The sequence below is a fragment of the Fonsecaea pedrosoi genome, assembly GCF_000835455.1.
Source record: "Fonsecaea pedrosoi CBS 271.37 unplaced genomic scaffold supercont1.2, whole genome shotgun sequence".
Lineage (NCBI taxonomy): Eukaryota > Fungi > Ascomycota > Eurotiomycetes > Chaetothyriales > Herpotrichiellaceae > Fonsecaea > Fonsecaea pedrosoi.
The window spans coordinates 1,508,621-1,524,963 of NW_013550614.1; the positions used below are offsets into that span (position 1 = coordinate 1,508,621).

At 52.2% G+C, this 16,343-nt stretch overlaps 6 protein-coding genes across 6 annotated transcripts; 2 read left to right on the plus strand and 4 right to left on the minus strand.

Annotated features, from left to right (window-relative positions):
- Positions 1-116: 116 nt before the first annotated feature.
- Z517_02511 (uncharacterized protein) lies at positions 117-809 on the plus strand (the record flags this gene model as incomplete). Its single annotated transcript, XM_013431620.1, has 1 exon — positions 117-809. The coding sequence occupies one exon, from the start codon at positions 117-119 to the stop codon at positions 807-809; it is 693 nt and encodes a 230-aa protein (XP_013287074.1).
- Positions 810-2,041: 1,232 nt separating this feature from the next.
- On the plus strand, positions 2,042-2,982 carry Z517_02512 (uncharacterized protein; the record flags this gene model as incomplete). The annotated part of the gene is made up of 2 exons (XM_013431621.1): positions 2,042-2,731; positions 2,845-2,982. 2 exons carry the CDS (start codon positions 2,042-2,044, stop codon positions 2,980-2,982), a joined length of 828 nt encoding a protein of 275 aa, XP_013287075.1.
- A 528-nt stretch (positions 2,983-3,510) lies between these two features.
- Positions 3,511-5,316, minus strand: Z517_02513 (uncharacterized protein; the record flags this gene model as incomplete). Its single annotated transcript, XM_013431622.1, has 1 exon — positions 3,511-5,316. One exon carries the CDS (start codon positions 5,314-5,316, stop codon positions 3,511-3,513), a length of 1,806 nt encoding a protein of 601 aa, XP_013287076.1.
- A 680-nt stretch (positions 5,317-5,996) lies between these two features.
- Positions 5,997-6,746, minus strand: Z517_02514 (ATP synthase subunit delta, mitochondrial; the record flags this gene model as incomplete). Its single annotated transcript, XM_013431623.1, has 4 exons — positions 5,997-6,214; positions 6,294-6,424; positions 6,502-6,524; positions 6,615-6,746. The coding sequence occupies 4 exons, from the start codon at positions 6,744-6,746 to the stop codon at positions 5,997-5,999; spliced, it is 504 nt and encodes a 167-aa protein (XP_013287077.1).
- Positions 6,747-7,831: 1,085 nt separating this feature from the next.
- Positions 7,832-9,375, minus strand: Z517_02515 (uncharacterized protein; the record flags this gene model as incomplete). The annotated part of the gene is made up of 2 exons (XM_013431624.1): positions 7,832-8,479; positions 8,779-9,375. The coding sequence occupies 2 exons, from the start codon at positions 9,373-9,375 to the stop codon at positions 7,832-7,834; spliced, it is 1,245 nt and encodes a 414-aa protein (XP_013287078.1).
- Positions 9,376-13,545: 4,170 nt separating this feature from the next.
- Positions 13,546-15,447, minus strand: Z517_02516 (uncharacterized protein; the record flags this gene model as incomplete). Its single annotated transcript, XM_013431625.1, has 1 exon — positions 13,546-15,447. One exon carries the CDS (start codon positions 15,445-15,447, stop codon positions 13,546-13,548), a length of 1,902 nt encoding a protein of 633 aa, XP_013287079.1.
- Between the last annotated feature and the right edge of the window lie 896 nt (positions 15,448-16,343).

The window sequence follows — 16,343 nt, forward strand, 5'->3', positions numbered from 1 at the left end:
TCAATTCCAATTGAGCTTACTGGAAACCCCCAGATTGACAGCGAGCAGTCAGACCATTCCATCCTCATCACGCCGCCTATCCTTTCGACGTGCCTTCCTTGTCATTTTCCTTCTCAATGAGTCCGTTCCTCCCTCGTGAACCTCACCTTGACGACCCGTTGAGCAACGCGATGACACACATTTGCGAACCGGACCACAGTCCAATCTCCTGCTCGGCGACCAACCTTCCCTCTCCAACCTCCAATCGCCGCGTCATTGTGACAGCCCTGCATCCAGACAACAGCGCCAGATTCATCAGAAAGGTTATGGAGATGATAGACACCACTGTTCGCACTCAGTCCAACACTGCGGACGATGTGTCAGGGGAAATCACGAGGCCCCAATGGGCGGAATGGCGAAGCGAAGATTCACAAGCCTCAGATCCGTCAACGACTGTGAGTGAAGTCGATCTCAGCACAAGTACAAGCTCAACGGCAGTCGAAAGCGCAAGCCCAACACTATCACCATCATCCACCTTGCCTCTGCTGGCGACATCTCTGTCTATGACCACGGTTCTCACATCGTCGCCATTGTCATCACCCAGCTTTACTGTGACTTACAGTGGTTCACCAACATCCAGCGATTCAACCGCATCCTCTGCCGTCAACAACCTCGTCTCACCGCCGTCCTCTGCCTACACCACGGGCATTTACATTGCGCTGGGAATATTCTTATTCTTTGGCATCTTGTGCGCTTTGGTCACCAGTCCTGCCATTGCGAATGCTGTCAAAGGATTGTTTAGGCGGGGAGGGAGAGCAACAGAACAGTGACGACAACAAACAGGAGCCGCATCATGAGGGTGATCGGGAGTGACCTTCAAGCGTTGGATTTTGGTCAATGTCCGCTTGAAAAAGAGCAAGACACCACCAAAGAGTGGAATAATGCAACAATGTGCGGCAATTTGACCCGCATAAGACAAAGGAGAATCAAAGCAGAGTGCTATTGTGTGAGTAATGGGAGTTTGGCGTGAAATTTGTGGGGAATTCATGAAAGGGCCTGTTGAGAATAGTCTGCCTGTTGTCAATCGTGGAGAGGTCACACACAGGTCAGCTGGCGGCTTTGTACAGCATATCCCAGTTGTGCAGTGTCCAATGAGTCATGCAACGAGTTTTCTCTCGGCGACAGTTAGTAATGTGGTGTGGTATGGTGCTATTGACCTTGATAGCTTGTAGGCAGATACATGGGTCAAAGATTTCTCTTTCAATCAAATCAAAATTGTCATGTCCTTGTCTGATGAAGCTTCTCAAAGAGCACCTACCAATGTGGTCCCCCGAGGTTCTCTGGACTCCAATGGCGAGAAAATGCGGAGTTAGTTGGACTTGGCGGGAAGAGGCAGGGTAAGTAGGTGATTAGTATTCATTCATCCATTCATCCATTCACTGTAGGAGGAGAGAGTGAGAGATGTATGGTATGGAGAATATAATGATGATGATGATACCCTATGATGCTGATGTGTGTGTGTGTGTGTGTGTCTCTCTCTCTCTCCACCTTCAATGCTAATCTTTCCCTCTATCGATATATCGTCAACTTTCACACTCCGCCGTCTTGATCCTCTGTACTCTGTTCTCCGTGTTGTCTGCTACTCCTGTCTGATCCCCAGGGATTTTCTTGTCTGTGCATCTCCCTAGCCTCTTTCACTCTCACTCTCTCTCCCTCGTTGCGAGGAAAGCCTCTTTTTAGAAGTTGATATCATTGATATCATCAAGTTCCTGGCCAGCTACAGCCAGAGAATAAGGACGAGGACGAACAAGGCAAGAGAAGGCGGAAGTCAACCAGGACACGATGCCTTTTTACGAGGTGAGCCAGCACCCAGAAGAATATCCCCTATGAGTTGTGTTGTGTTGTTGTCGTTATTATATGCATGATCTGCTCTGCGATACTCTGCTCTGCTCGGCTCGTTGGGGCTTGTCTATGTGTCTCCCCTTCTGGTAGCCACCCGGGAACGGAGAGGGAGCGGAAAAAGAGAAGAGAAGGGGGTTTCAGCCTCGTGATGTGGTTATGTATGAGGGAGATCAACGTCTCGTTTGATACTGCTACTCTGTCATCTTCACCAAATTTTGGCTACACTTGGCCATTCTGTTTCCCATTCCATCTGCCTTCCCTCTCTGTGTCTGTTTGTGTATGGTATGCCAACTATCCCCGTTCTTGGTTCTTGGTGCTAATATGCTTCTTGCTCCACGAGATCCAACACACGTACCCTCTCACGAGGGCCCAAAAACACCGCTTCGCGCAGGCCGTCACGCGCCTGCACTCGACGACCTTTTTGACGCCGTCGCTGTTTGTCAACGTCAGCTTCCACCGTCTCTCTGCAGAATCCACCTCCATCTCCAACTTCAAATCCAACCCGCTCTCTTCCGAATCATCGGCGAGTGATGCCAACGGCGCCAGTGCCAACACCAATGCCAACGATAATGAGGACGACGAAGAAAACACGTACTTCCTCGCCGGCGAGCCCGTGGCGCACAACCGCGCGGGCCCGAACAGGATCCTCGCCATGGTGCGCACGTCGGCGTCCCGCACCAAAGCCGTCTTTGACGATCTGGCCGAGAAGATCGAGGCCGAGTGGTACGCTGTCGTCGGCTCCGATGCCACCGGCTCGGGCGACAAAGCGACGGCGACGGCGAAGAAGATGCACTTTATCGTCTTCTACCCCATGATCGCGGCGCGGGAGAACGGCGTGACCATTCCGGATGTAAGTCTACTTTTACCCCCCGGGATAACCCCTACCTATAACTTCCATCTACTCACTCACTTCCTCACTCACTACTGTACTCACTGTACTCATCTACCTCGTGCAATTTGCAGGCCGGCTCCGAATCGACGTGGCTGCGCTCAAACATGCCCTTTTTCAAGACCCAGGCCCACGAGCACGACGACGACAATTTCCGCAAAATGCTCGACGAGATCGAGCGGCGGGATGATCTGAGGAAACTCATCGAGTGAAAGCTAATCGGCGGAGGAGTCTCGCGAAGCGAGAGAAGAGAAGAGAAGGGAAGCTTTTTACTCTCTTTCCTGTGTTGGGGTGACAACATCAAGCACTGAATCAATGATTAGTACGCGCGAGGGGGTGAAAGAGAATGAAACGCTCCAGGTCAGGTCAGAACGAGGATGTTCATTGGGCCGTTCGGCCGTTCAGGTCTATTCTCAACATCTTGGAATCACACTCGTTAACCAAGGTCAAGGCGAAATGGAATTTCAACCAGGAAGCTCTGTGAATCAATCGATATAGTTCAGACCTCTGCTTGCCCACTCCATCCATGTCAAATCATGCTTGAAGCATGCCGCACTTGGTGCTTGTTAAGATACACCATACCTATACCAACCAACATGACTTGCTGCTTTCCTTTCTTGCCCAACAGAACCACGCCAATCATCACTGATGCCATCTTACCCTTTCGCCGTCTTATCAGCAGCCGTGCGTCGCGATAAAGTACGGTCAAGCTGTCTACCAGCTGATGGTCCCCCCCTCGATTATCTATCATCCTCCATCTCGGAGACGTCTGCCCTGATGATGACAATCTTGTCTCCCCTATCCCTAGCCTCGCGCTCTGGGCTGTCACGTATCTCTACCTCGACCTTGACACCCTGCCGCTGTTTCGAACCACTGCGGTTTGGTCCGGGGCTAAGGCTGAACTGCTGCTGTACAGAGCGTTTCTGTTCCCCCAGTACAGGTCGATGGGTGGAGATGGATCTTCCACGAATGGGAGTGTGCGGAGGTTTCCGTGGACTTGACCCAGATTCACTCTCCGGATCAGGTGGTGCAGGTGGTGCAAAGACCTGTTTCTCTGACATGGCACGTTGTAGAGGAGTCCTAGGGGTGGGCTTGTTATCGCTGGTCTCGGCGAGAATTTTCAGGTTGTGGAATAGCTCTTTTTTGGGAGTCTGCATTGACGTTGGCTCGGCGGTTTTCTCTTGTCTTGTCTCGTCGTGGCTTGTTTCTGTCTGTCTTTGTGGTGGTTGGGTTCTGGTCGATCTTCGGCTGAGGCGACCTCTCTCGTCGTCTCGTCGTCGCTGCTCTGCATCATTTTTCTCGTTTGCAGCTTGAAGCAAATCCTTGACTTTACTCCGGACAATACTCTGTCGCGTGGAGGGATAGTGTTCGTCCTTCGCCTCCACAGTGTCCGAGAGCCCCTCAGTCTCTTGAGGAGGCGCAGAGGTGCCCTTGTTAAAAATGCTCCATCTAAATGGCCAGCTCAATGAAGGCTTCCTGTCTTCCTGAAAAACATCGTCGCTCGCGGCGCCTTCGCCTGTAGGCCCAGGGACTTCGGCTTCGACATGTTCCTTTTTCAATGTACTCGGAGGCCTGCTGGTCTTCTCTTGCGTAACAAGCGTTGGCAATGTCAAGGGAATCAAGGGAGTGCCAGGTCTTTCCTCAATCGTGTCTCCAAACTTGATGCGGTGAATCTTCTTGATCTCCTTGCGTGGAGGAAGGTGGTGATGTGGATGTGGATGTGATGGTTCATGTTCATGTCCGAAGTGTTGACAAACTCGATCATGTTCCGTAAGATTTTGGCTGAGGCTCTCAAAGAGGGCAGCTCTCTGCTTGACAGGGCTCAATTCGCTGGTTGGAAGTGCATCTGGTTTCAGCTGCGGAGCGACAGGAGACTCTGGCTTGTGAGTCTGTTTGCTACTTAAATCAGCCTGTTTCTGATCCTCCGTCTCCTTCCTCCTCTCGTACTCTACTCGCACTGATTCCTCACTGCTACGAGGCACGACGGATTCAGTGCTCCTTCGCGTCGACCGCGGACGAGACTGTGATGGGCGACGATCTTGCCGTGCGGATGCTCGACGAAGGACGAAGCCAGCTTTGGGCGCGAGATTGCCATGCTGGTCATTGGGAGGAACATCAGGTTTGGGTGAGCTATTCTTGATCGCGTCATCCAACATGTTGTTCAACTCGTCCATCGTATGGGAGCGACCGCGAGATGGTTCTTCTCGATTCTGTTGTTTCGGGGCGACGGATCGAAGTCGAGATCTTGCCATGGTAATCTCTAGGGCAGGGTCGTTTGCGACGTTTTCCATTGAGCGATGCCGATGGACTTGATGACCGACTTGGCGCAGTGCAGGCCGCCGGGCAGGGGATCTTTCATCATCCGGTCCGTCCATGCTGGTGAAAGGCCGCAAAGGAACAATCTCGTGGTTATCTCCTTTCTCATGGCCTTCAATCCCCTTGTGAAGAATGGAAGCGGCGTGCGGGCGTCCCTCTGCTAGGGTCCCTTCGCTACTGTCCCTGAACGTTCTTCTAGCTGAAGATGCGAGACTGGAGTTTCTCCCCATTTCAGCAGCGATGGCACTGAACCCTTTGGCTTGGTCTAGAGCACGGGGCGGGAGAGAGAAGGGTGGGATGCTTGTCTCGAGTTGCTGGGCCGCCTGGAAAACTCGAACACGGCTGGCCACCGTGCCACCCTGCGGACTGCGGATTGATCAGCATGCCGGGGCTCGACAAAGGCAAAGCAAGAGAACAGACCTCTGTGAGCTATCCATGTTTGGAGATGAGTAGAGCGGCTATGTTGATATGGGACCTATCATTGTGACCACGGCGCTTTGATGGGAGAGGTAAACAATAAATCAAGGTAAAAATCATGTAACCCGAGAGAAGAGAGCAGGGAAAGGATCGTTCCTGACGGGAGGCTGTGACGCACACAACAAGAGCACGACAAGGCAGGAGCATGAACCACACGGGCCGGGGTTTCATGGGATGCAGAACCCGGATATCATGTCTCCAAGCACCTTCTCGCACACAAAGGCAATTTGCTGCTGAACTGTTGTAGAGAAAGAGAACACGAACAAAGTCAAGTAGCACACGGAAATTGTTCAATTCAAGCCATCTGAGACCTGGATAGCACTTCTCCTTTCCGGTGATCCCTCCGCCTTACTCTATATGTACAAAGCGTAGTGAATCAACCTCTTACTTCATTGCAGCTTGCAACGACTCGAGAACCTGTGTGAAGATGTTGTCAGCGCATCACTCGGTAGCCCAGCTTGTATATTCTCACCTCGAGCTCAATCTTAGCCTCCGCAATGTCTTGCTCGCTTCCACTCCCACTAGCAATCTTTTGAGCCTCCGCTATCTGTGACTTAACCGCCTCTTCACTAAAGTCCTCAAGGGGAAAACCTTCGACGGCGTTTATGCTCAGCACAGAGTCTGGTTGAACGACGGCGAAGCCTCCCGAAACTGCCAGCAAGCCAGTTGGTATTAGTGATTGATTCTCTTAGCTTATAGTGTAGACCCTTCTTTTAACTTAGGAACGTACGGAAAAATTGTTTGCTTCCACCACTCTCCTCGATGATTTCGACCAAGCCCGGTTTCAGCTGTTCAATGGATGGAACGTGCTGCGCAAGGATACCCATTTCTCCGGACTCGGCGGGAATGTTCACCTGTACACTGTAGGAGGCGCTGTCAGCTCGGATCTTTTGGCGCGGATTCTTGCCCTGGGTTCGAGGAGGCTGTTGGGAACGTACACATCCTGTGAAGAATAGATGGACTAGATAATCGACCAAATTGTCAGTTCAGCTCTTCCAAGTACAATCGTCCTTCTATTGCTTTGCGGGCCAGGGAACTCTGGCGGACATACCTGGTGAGGAAGGGCCAGGGAGAGCTTTATTTTGTCGGAGACGGCCTCGGCGTACCCTCGTCGCTGGATCGGTTTCAGGGCAATCGTAGACCTGGCGCGTAGCGCTGCTCGGGACAGTCGGAGGGCACTCATGGTTAAGGCGAGCTCAGTGATGTTGGAAGAGAATGCCAGTGAGCAATATCAAGCTCCGATTGAGCTTTCTGCGGACCGTGATGTCGAGATGGGCCAAGCTGCAAGTCCGTAATCGGTCTAGGCCGGAAATCTCAATATGGGCAAGTTAGCCGACCCCGCCAAGAACATCCCTCGAGTGCAACTGGCGAGACTGCGAGGCTACGAGGCTCCCGCTCACCTATACGCCTCTCTCGTGTTTAGAATAATTGCTTTGCATATTACTCGCTCTGCCTGAGCGAGGATAGCTTATCCGTGATTGACCAGTAAAGTTCACATTGACCAGATATATCTTCTAGGACAGTAACCGCCCAATGAGAGTCGGTTGTGAAACAAAATGATCTGCGACATTTGACATGTGCATCATCTGCGTTCAGGGTCAGGACCGATAATCTCATCAGAAGGACAAGAATTGTCGAGAGCGAATAATCATTCATACGGTTTCTGGCTGTCTTGCCATCATAGGCGACACCCGACTGGTCACCTTCTAATGGTGTTATATTTGTGAGGATATATGGTTACTCAACCCTCTGTGTTCGTAGAAATGCAACCCTGGATGCAAAGTGGTCACTTTGGCGCCATCGCTCTAATCGAGACAACAGCTTGTACTTGCTACTCATAGAATGAGTGCGGACAGCGGGCTATCGTCTCTTGCAGTAATGTACCAAGAGACCGTGGCTGTAGCTCACAACACTCTGGTCCATTCTGTCATGTTACATGGATCAACGGCAGCATCCACAGACGTCCCAAGGCCAAGTCATGCCCCCACGGATAGCATTAGAATGAATATAGATGCGCCGGAAAATGGCATCTCGATCCTGCACCGAACGTCAATATCCTGTGTTTGCTCTCTGTGCGCATTCAGGCTCTTCATTGCTGCAATTCGTAGCGGTGAAGAAGCACTGTACCTGGGTAAAGTGGCGAACCAGAATCATACCACCGCGAGTTGCGTCTAAAGCCATTTAGTCCAAGTCAGATAATAACCGGTACGCTGGTGCGTTCGGTTATCAGCGCTCGAGTGATGCGAATGAACTTCGAGACTGCCATTCTCAAAGATAAAGCTCTTCCATTCCTGCCGGCAGTTTGAACAACTCGAATCCTTCTTCCACCTTCTTGTTCAAGGGGTTTTCATCCATCCTCGCAGAGCCTGTTGCATTCTTTTCCCAACGATCCAGAAGACCGACGTCCCACTCCTGAAAGGTTCGCGCCGATGGGGGAAGGATTTCTGTGCTTTCTTCCAAGGTCCGTCTGAAGTCGGAAAAGTCTTCTTCGGGAACAACAAGCTCTTCACAGTTCGAACCAGCACCATCCAGAAACTCCTCTGGGTTAGGAAGCGATTTGTAAAATACCTTCATGGCCCGGTGAGCAGTGGGTCCACGTTTACTGCTGGAGTAATAGATATCAGGATTGAAAATCCAGAGGAGAAGACCTGGACGCCCACTTTCGGACTCAGATGGCTTGTCGTCATGGACGACCACCCTACGACTGACGGAGCTCCCAATGAGTGACAGCAGCTGAGCGGTCAGAAAGACAGCTGCCGGGAATCGCTCGGGCGGTTGGCCTTGCTCTGGAACTACTGCTAACCTGGACTTGTAAAGACGGTAGTTGTTCTCACCCGCTGCGCCAGATCCGAGCCAGCCGTTACAAGCAAGGCAACGAAGACTATCGACGCCTTCCTTCGTAGCATCCTTGGTCACCTGAAGAGAGAGTGTGTCAGCTGGAATGTACCTCGCACATATCCCTTCGCACAGTGCGGCTCAGAAGCGCCAAGGTGAAATGAGGAGGTGTGGTGTGGTCCCGAGCGGCAGAGCATCCATCACTGAAAAGGAGGTTGATACTACCACCAGGTCACCGATCATAGATTTGATGTGCGGCGAATGTATCAGAAACTAGATCAATAGATTCTTGGTTTTGACACCTGAAAAGCTTCTTTCTTTACGCCGACGATGACGACCGCAGGCTTTGCTGCTAGGGATTCAGTGGTGGTTCAACTCACCTCGATATTCACACAATCTTCTCCACACAAGAAAAACGAAACGGTATCCACTAAACCCACCCCAGGAGAGGGAGTGACTCTACCCTTTGCGGCGATGTTCGCGGAATGGGCTGTTTGATCATGCGTAGACGGCTTGTTATGAGGTTTGTGGCAGAACCAAAAGTCCATCAACTCGGCCCAGTTCTCGCTTGGCAAATCTTTCCAGGTGACGACTTTGTCCGACATCAGAATAGTAGCCTCGCATTGGCTGCAGGAAATAGAACTATGTCTATGCAGGCTGACTGCAGACCAAGGTGCTTCGATATCGCTCAATCCATCACTTGCAGACTTTAGCTGCCCAACGTCGTCGATCTGCAACCGAGTCGAGATTTCTGTCCTCTTATCAATGGGAAATGTGACGTGAGCAGTGCCCGAAATCTGAGTTGGGAGATAGATGCTGGAAGATTCACCGTCGTGAAGGGCGGTGATGACTTTCTTGTCTGACGAAAGTAGTATTTTCGTGTGTTCATTCTTCTCCGTTTGTAGAGAGGCGTGCAGAGTTAATTGCCCGATGTGGGTCAGGGCTTCCGCGTAAAGAACAATTTTTGGCTTAGGCATAGTCGCAAGGCCCTGGTGGCGTGACAGATCATAGCAGTCCTGGACTTGTTTCAGGAATATGGATGGTTACAACTCGAACTTTTGAGAGGACATGTGGGGTTTTTGACCGATCAGGGTCCTGGACAACTGGTGGGAGCCTCAGAAATCCAATCAAACCGTGTTTCAGGACGGGCCGAGGATCGTTAAACGTCTACTCGTCTTCTCAGAAGTCCCGAGAGGTTTGTAATGGAATAGCTGAGCTCTTGAAACAACACAAATGAGGCGGGTTACCCGTAAGAGTGTCGCTCAGGCTATACGAGGGGGGTGGTGAAGGAGTGTCTAGACCGGATCAAGGGAAGGGCGAGTGGTGTGCCTTTAGAGAGTGGTGGGACGGTTTTGGGGGGTGGTGGAAGAAAACGGCCTCGGTTCGCTGCCGAGCTGACGTTTTCAAAAGTTGGCTTTCACCCCTTCCGAGCGGGTAAGGAAATACAGAGGTGAGCAAAAGATAGGAACGTGGTTGATGGCCTTCTTGAGGGCGAGAAAAACAGCCTTGCCAAGCACCGGCTGAGGCTAACAATACTCAATGACTTGTGGTCACGTAAGAGCGATTTTGCGGTTGCTCATAGACATATGGGCAGCAAACTGAGCGAGAAAACAGCACCGATGTGCCACTGCGAGGACGGAGGGCGCAAGTCGTCGATGGCTTCTTTTGGCAATGCCCGACGAGGCGGTCGTCGTGAGCGAGCTATGACTGTGTGTCGGTGTGTTTGTCATCGAAGGGGGGAGACGACGATGCCATGGGCGCAGCCTGGCAAAGCTTGCGAGTTGCGTTCGAACTGAAACTTGGCTTTTCCGGTGGGGTATATGCCAAGCAGATTATGTGTGTTGTTATTGGCTACTGGCTCCGCGTAAGTCTGGGCGGAATCGCGCTTCCACCATCACAACCAAGACAACTTGGGCTCTGGCAGACATCGTTCCCAACCCTTCGAGAACCACAATAGTTCCGAGAAACACCATCCCAGAACAGACCAGTTTCAAGAATGCCGTCTGAACCCCTCCCCCCCCCTCGATGAAGCTATTTCTCATAGTGAGCTAGCATGCTTGCAGAAAATCGACGGTGCTTGTTCGGCCTTTGGAAATCCTACCACACGCCCCTCATCCATCATGCGTTGATCACTTGCGCACTCGCCCCAAAGAGCATTAGGATGTCGCAAAAATTCCCTGCGGCCACTCGTAACACGACGTCTATTCTCTTTCCCCCCTACTTCATCCCGTCATCAACCGGCCCGTCCCTAATCGCGCATCCTGATAGAGAAGTCGGGATCCGGAGATCAGTGTGCCGCAAGCTTCTCAATCCTGAATCTATAACTACATGCCCTGAAAAAAATCGGATGGCCATATCCTCCAGACAATCTAGGTGTCCTCCGACGCACAGCGCGTGTGCACCCTTTCCCGTGTTCGGATTCGCCGCGGGAATCTTTCCCCCTCCCCCATAGCAAGCATCCATTGCCATGGAGGCCAACTTCGACACCGCACAGAAGCATCTGCATCACCATTACCCTGAAGAGTACTTGGCCCCTTGCCCCTCACCATGATGCAGCCCTTGGATTAGTCGGTCCATCCTTGTACAGGGAATCTTCTTAGCATGATCGTATTCGACAACAGGATTCGAGGCCCTCTTTTTAACAGGGATGCCCACATTTGTGGCATCTAGTGCCGCTGCAACTATCTGTCAGCCTGGTTCAATTGTTGCTGCTGTTGAGGCGCAGTGGCTGCTGCGAAGAGGATAGAAACCCTTGAGCAGAGGGAACTTACGGAATGACCCAGACTTCTGCTCCCTGGCTTTTGCAACGGGGGCACCGTACTCCGTTCATCTTCACCTCGAATTCATCAGCTTCTTGCTTGGGCTATGCTTCCAACAATGGTAGTCACCGGTCTTGTGATAAGATTCGGACGGCTCTGAGGCCGAGTGATCGGGTTCGCCGATTCCATCTTGAAGGATGGGACGCTGTCGAGGGTCCTCCTTGTAAAGGCCATGATGCGTGGGCCGAGGACGAGATATCGACGTGGGTATTCAGACTGCCTCTGAAGGAATCTGGATCTGCACCTTGGAGTCGCAACAAGGTTCCGCTAGAAGGAAATGGACATAGGGCTGGCCGGAGTAGTGACTTGTTGACCATTATATATCCTCTAATTACCCAAACATGAGCTCCGAAAATCTGGCCGGCACAGGAACCTCATATCCGTCCGTGGAACTCAAAAGTTCCAAGGACTGGCAAGGTCCAGCAGGAGGTCCGTACCCACCGGTATGCATGCTGCCTTGAAAAAGTAGTCGTTCTAACCCCGGCCTTCGGATTTTGCTGACTCTATATCCTCGCCCGGTGCCATGTGAGGAAATGGAACGACCTTCTGCCGACTGCGTTGACAAGTCGTGGCCTCCAGTCATCAAGCAAGCTGAAGTCTCACCAGACAACCGGCGGGTCATCGTTCAAGAGCGGAATATCTGGGTTCAAAGGTACCAGTCTGTTTTCCGAACGTGTCTGGCTGGGAAATGGCTGCACTCGCCACATGTGCGACGACAGATACTCGTAAGTCAGAAGCAGTCCCACCTGTCATGTCACCTGGTAGGGACATTCCAATCGCGCTGAAAAGAAAATCCTGGCGAATGACGGTTCAGTCCGCATCTAAGGTGGGTATGCCATTCCCGATAAGCTCGGCCTCCAGCAAAGTCTGTGCACGGCATCGAGATTGTAACGACATAAAAAACAGAGGCTCGATTTCGCAGGCGTTGTGACGAGCCGTGTTTGCCATCCGTGGACCGGTCGAGGCTTCATTCATAGTGGGATTGTGCACCAGGCATTGGGGGCCAAGAAGCCAAAGTTTCTTACGTGGAAAATACGAGCAAAGAGCCGATCCTCCTTCTTCGGAGACTCAGTGCCACGCGCCAACCAAACCGACCGAGTACTCGTAGTACAGTCATGTTCCAGGAGAGCCTGGCTTGCTGGCCCAAGAAACAGTCGGAATCAGCGCTAACAGCAGAGTCTTGGACCGAGACTCTTGCAAATTCGTCCAGCACTTTTCATTGGCTGCACAGGATCAAACGATGTGGTCTAATCCTGGAGACTCAGGGGTACCAAGACTCTGGACCCGCATTCTTCGCCCTTAATTGTCCTCGGGAGTATGGTGGAAAAAATTGAGAGTTCATGCACGTTGTTCTGCAAAGGGCAATGATATAGGCGTACGAAGTAGTCCGGCCGCACCTCTCCCCGTGGGCCGTCAGATGCCTGCCAAACCTGCATTCGCAAACCACATGATGGTAGTGGGATCATTCCCAAGAGAGCCTTCTGCTCAAGCGGGGAAGGTAAACCAGGGGGTTCCACATCTCGGCCGACCACTCAATTCGTGCGCTTACAGACATGAACAAGCAGTGCACCGTGTGATGGCATTCCTGACGAATCGAGCAAATGAATGAATCGATACCCTTGCTGCAGGCGGTCGAGTCGAATGCAGGCCCATGCCAGTATGTTATCTTTGGAAAGCGAGCGGTCGTCCATGACTTTTAGTCTATGCACAGAATTAGAAAAGTTCAACTTCTCTGCAGCCCTCTGCAGCCACAATGTGACCTGTCACGTAGAAAATGATGCTCGGTGCAGAAGAGTGTGCGCAGGCGAATGTCAAACATGCTGTGTAACACGATCGTACAGGAAGATCGCATGCGTGTCACACAATCCTGCAGCAGCTCCTGGTCGTGCATCGGCAGCCCTGGGAGGCTCGAGCCTCTCGATCAGGCCCTTGATCAGGCCCGAATCGGAGGTCGTTTTCCTCGCCATGAATCCAAGGTGCTGCAGACTAGCAGTCCTGTGGAGACGCAGGGTGTCGCCCAGCTCATCATGCAAGCGTTACCCGTAACTTAACAGCCCAGCATGCCAGCCACCGGAAAGCCTCTGGCTTACTTTTGCTGCTCGGTGTGAGCTGAACATGGAGATGCGCAACGAAACCTTCGTCGGTATCCCGGGAAGATGCGGACAGAAGACAGGTCAAACGGGGGTACAAGTAAAGCAGTGCCAGACCAGGAGAAAATTGCGGTGAAAATGATGTAGACCGAGGCATTAAGAGAACCTTTGTCGCTTTCCGCCATGCAGACAGTGGCGTGACAAACATGCCCTCTGTACAGTCGCGCATGTATCTTTTTTACAGGGACAAAATAACTTTGGACATGAAGCAAGACATTCCAGGAAGGGATAAACAAAAAGGTACGTACCGGATGAAGCTCAGTTCTTGAAGAACATTTGACATATTCGGCCAACTCATTAACTCGCGACGGAAATCAGGAGAGTCGGTGCGGCCGGTAGCGGACCTATGTTTGAAAAGGCCGGAGTCGACATCTTCACCGCTATGTGATTCGGGTTCGTCTTTGGGTTTGCCCAAACCCGAGGCCTTGCTGGGGTCGGGAGAGCAAAGTGAATCGACGTGTAGTTGCATTTTGACATACGGTTTCATCTTGGGACCGTGTGAGGAGTCTTTATCCGTGGATACCGGAAGTCTCTGCCCTGCGAGGAGTCGTATTTCCAGGTCTAGCCGTTGCCGTTTGGGCTCAACTCCCTCTTGCAATTTTGAAACCCCGTCTGTTGCTGTACTGCGGTAACCTTCCGGCTTGAGAATCCAACCACCCGTCCCAGTAAACATTCCTTCGTTGAGCATCATTCCCATGTCCAACTTCTGCCAATTCAGAGCCACCATTTGCGCGCCTTGTCTCCAATGGAAGATCGGATCGACGTTTGAGCTGTTAATTCTGGTCCCCCGGGGGAACACACGCATCAGGAAATTTCTGTTGTGCTTGAATAACGCGGGACCGTGGGACGGGTCATCCTGCATATCCCGGGCCTTGCTCTCGGACAGGCTGAAAACGTGTGTTGGGATAGTGGCTTCGGGCTGTGAGAAATGCTTGAACGTATAGGCCCGAGTATAAATCCCTAGTTCCGAGAGCGCAGCCAGCACTTTGGAGGCTTTCTTTCGTTTCTCTGAGGAGGTCGATATCGCATCGACACCCGCGCCCTCGGAGGAATTTGAGCTCACATGTTCAATGGGATCATTGGACTCTCCAGTCTGGGAGTCCGGAACCCACTTGACTTTGATTAAAATTTTCTTCATGAGCGACTTTGGAGAAGGAAGCGCTGAAACGTCTGTTCCTTTAGGGAGGTTCACCAGAAACTCGGACCAGACATCGCGCATAATCTCGACCATGACCTCTTGCTGGACAAGGGAGGCATGCACTTCAAGAGACACGATTAACGGCAGCTCTGTGCTCACGAAAGCCGAATCTCTGATAGCGTGGCAGACGGCGCGAAAGGTGATAGGATGGGTTAAAGTGTAGCCATGGAGGACTCGCGGCTCTCTTTTATCAGATAGAGGGGGCGAAGGGTGCGGCGAAAGACGATTTGGGTCAAGTGAGGACGACTCAGTCTTTCGTGGTGAGCCCGACCTGTCAGTCCCATTCAGCGATTCTGTGGTTTGAGTCCCGGGTGAAGCAGTTGGTAAGGTGGAGCTGATGTTCGTGCTGGCCGCATGCGATTCTGAGCGAGAGCTCGAGCGCATTCGTGCTGCTCGAGCTTTGACCCTGTTCCAGCGTGACTGCTTTAGGTCAGACTTAGTAGACTTATCCTCGTCGCCTTCTGAGCTGCTGGATTCAGAGTCGCTCTCGCCGTCCCACACATCTATCTCCAAGCACCGACAGCCGCGCGTGAGTACATTGGTGTAGGCGTACACAGAGGCGTCACCATAGAGCTGGTGACCAGAAAGGTAGGTGTTATGGCTGGAGCTTATGAAATAAGACGACATGGGATAGCTCAGATCGTTGTGCACAGGTGCCGACATTGCGTTTGACTTGTCTGAGGCCATGTATGTCAAGAACGACTTTTCATCGGTGAATGTTTCCCCATCTTGTGACGAGATGTCTCTACTCGCCGAAACGAGGTGGGAAAGGACGGCTTCCGAGAAAGGCTCCAAGGCAGTACCATTGGCAGCCTCTGACGTCTGGCCGCCCCCTCCAGCACGAAGGGGAAGTTGATGGCCCAAACTTGTACGTGGTATCATTTTGTGTGTATTTTCTTCCTTCCCGTACACGGAACAGGTCGCTGGGGGATCGGGTGGCGCAGGGTCAAAAGGGAGGCTGCGATAGTGTTGCGACAGGTGTCCAGTGGAAAGAGGCACGTTGAGGTGATGATGACAGTCTTCAAGTTCATTTCACGAAGAATGAGCGAAGGAGAGGCATTGAGGGGCGGAATTCAGGCATATTGGATGTGGGAATTGGCAACTATCACACAGGATCCAGAAAAGTTGCAAAGTAATGCTGGCAGTAGGGGTGTGTCACTAGGGAGCACTGCACCAACCGCTCAGCCATACAAGTAGAAGGATCGTCCAGGAGGATTGTCACCTACGACTGGCGTTTGCCATCATCGCAGACTCATTCACATAGCTCCTGGTAGAGCTGAAAGGAACTTGTCGTGGTCTTGGGTCTCGCTAGCTACGTCAGGTTTGGTATTGTGGGCGTCGTGGCACGGCAGGAAGCCCTGGAGGTGCCTGGCAGTGCCTGGCACAGCCTGGTGAGGCCCCAGACCCTGAGGGGCGTGGGGGCCCTGTGGCCCTGCATTATTGTGCAGCTCCACAAAGGAATGTCGTATGCCAAGAAGCACTGCTCCTCCATCCTTGCTGGCAGCCCATGGGAGCCTTATGGGCACTGAGTACCCCGTACGAGTTCCTCGTCTGTCTTCCACAGGATGTAGTCCTCGTTTGAACAATTCCCCAATCTCTGCTAGAACAATGATCCGCTCCGCCCATAGTCTGTCCCGTGAACCTGGGATGGGCTCGATGGGTAAGTTACTCACTCTAACACAGGACTGCTTTACCAGCCTCAACAGCGTTCGCGATCAACTTGCTCTTGTTCGTGCGCAATCGTGTATCTTCCCCTCCCTTCGTGTCCTGTGATCCAG